The sequence below is a fragment of the Fulmarus glacialis genome, unplaced genomic scaffold, assembly GCF_000690835.1.
Source record: "Fulmarus glacialis isolate BGI_N327 unplaced genomic scaffold, ASM69083v1 scaffold26835, whole genome shotgun sequence".
Taxonomy (NCBI): Eukaryota; Metazoa; Chordata; class Aves; order Procellariiformes; family Procellariidae; genus Fulmarus; species Fulmarus glacialis.
In genome coordinates this window covers 6720-8850 of record NW_009214034.1, presented here as the reverse complement: position 1 = coordinate 8850, position 2131 = coordinate 6720, and the positions used below count along the sequence as shown (strand labels likewise).

The window sequence follows — 2131 nt, the reverse complement described above, 5'->3', positions numbered from 1 at the left end:
CCCTGGGTGGCAGTGGTGGAGGGGGAGTGGAGGGGATGCTAACCCTTCCAGACACTGCTGTTTGTGCCTGTACTGAAACTCTGGGGTTAATGGTCAGGTGGGTGCTGAGTGCTGACCCGCAGACTGCAGGACTGCTCCATGGTAGCCCTAATGTGCCCATTTCTGGCTTCTGTATGGGGTCCAGGTGGCAAAGGAGTCACTAACTCTGTGGGTTTTGCGAGCCGCCCCTTCACCCCATATGGTAAAGGGCCGAGGATGATAGGTCCTTCACCTCTTGCAGGCTCAGACCTTCCACGTGGACCTGCTGCAGCACATGGAGAAGAACACCAAAATGGATGTGCAGTTCATCAGTGTGAGTGATGAACTCTCTTCTCCTCCTCAACCCTCCTCATTTCCCTCTACCCTCTACCCAAGGGCTTTCCCTTGAGCACTTGAGGTGTTTCCTTGACTTTCCTCAGCAGGAGTTAGGGGGCATTATCTTCTTCTCTTGTCATGGACCAAACCCCACCCTAGTTTGGCTGATGATGGAGGGCTAAAGAGGGCAGGCAGCTCTTCTCCTTTGCGCAATGGGACTTGCCGAATGCTTCGACAGGGCTGAGAGACTTGGCACCCCAAAAGCAGAGTTCACAGCTTCCCCAAACCACAGCCTTTGCATGGGTGTGGGTCCTGTGCCGTTGTGGCCCAGCTGGCCATGCCAGTGGATAGTGTCATGGAGGGAGACAGAGGCCTGGGGGCTTGCTCCCAGTGCCGGGGGAGCTGGGTTTTTGCTCCTGAGATCCTGAGGCTCACTAGCACTCTGGGGCCCTTCAAAATGAAGGGAAAGGTAAAGAAAGACTTTTTATAAGAGGTCCAGGTGAAGCATTATTTCAGGGGGACTCAGATGCTCAACCACCCATCAGAGCAGGACCCCTGCTGCATCACAGTGTGGCTGGGTCTCCGGTTCCTCACCCAGCCTGGTTTCTCCCTGGCAGGAAAGCCAGAAGCAGTATGAGCTGGAGTACCAGCGCAGAGCCACCAACCTGGATAAGTGCATGGCAGAGCTGTGGAGGATGGAGAGGGCCCGTGATAAAAACGTCTGGGAGATGAAGGTGAGCAGCGATTGCAGGAAGGGGAGTTGGAAAAAGAACTGGATGATTTATCTGGAGCCAGGACTGATTTCTGAGCAACCTTGTCCTTCCTTAAAAGCCAGGGGGTTGTCCCCAGTGTTCAAAAGGCAGCAGACTTGTCTGGAAAGGAGGAAACTCCTTTTCTACAGGGTGCTGTTGACCTGTGGTGCTCACTCCTGCCAAGCCCTTGCCTCATTTAGCAAGCCTCAGTGAGCAAGGACTTGGTCGCTGGCACTAGCTCCTCTGTGCTGCTCCAGCACTGCAAATGGACTGGGAAGCTGGTAGACACGATGACCCATTTCACCCCTTCCCCTGCCATGTGTGAGCCCACTCTGCTGGATTTACATGGATCCTTTCCTCCCTCTTTTCCCTGTGGCCCAGGAGAATGTGATGCGACTGCGCTCGGATATGCAGGCATTCGTCTCTGAGAGCCAGAGGGAGGCTGAGCTGGAGGAGAAACGCCGCTACCGCTTCCTGGCTGAAAAACACCAGATGCTCTACAACGCTCTCCTCCAGTTTTACAGCAGGGTACGGCCCTGGCGTGCTGGGGAGCGGAGCTGGGGGAGCAGGCAGCATGGCTGGAGGGGGGCCATGCAGGCAGGAGGGAGCCAGGGCCGAGCCACCCCTTGGGTGAAGGCAGCATCTGTGCATGGACTGGGCAGGAAACTCTATTTCATTTCTTGCTGTGGGGTCCAGGCTGACTATTAGGCTGGGAGAGCATGGCTGGGGGTGAGGATGGTGCTGACATAGTAGTTGGGTGTGTGAGCGAGGGAAGGGTGAGGTAGGTATTTATGGCAGGGTCACTGGGGCCACGGGATCTCTGCTGGAGAGTGCCATCCTAGAAATTCACTCCCGTGGGGCTCTGTTTAGCCATTCCCACAAACATAATTGTGGGAGGACCTAATCTAATGCATGTGGCAGCCCTCAGCTCCCTCTGTAGCTGTTCTGCTACACCTCCTCTCCTCTCTCTCCCCAGGCCCGGGGCGTGATCCAGACCAAGGCGCCGCAGTGGAAGGAGCAGCTGG

The 2131-nt window shown here is 56.1% G+C and overlaps 1 protein-coding gene across 1 annotated transcript in view; it reads left to right on the top strand.

Annotated features, from left to right (window-relative positions):
- Positions 1-2131, top strand: part of BAIAP2L2 (BAI1-associated protein 2-like 2) — an 11170-nt gene that overhangs the window by 3150 nt on the left and 5889 nt on the right. Inside the window, 4 exon segments of the mRNA XM_009578419.1 lie at positions 281-352; positions 972-1088; positions 1488-1634; positions 2083-2131. The exon segment at positions 2083-2131 is cut by the window's right edge and continues 23 nt beyond it. Coding sequence (XP_009576714.1) covers positions 281-352; positions 972-1088; positions 1488-1634; positions 2083-2131 — 385 coding nt within the window.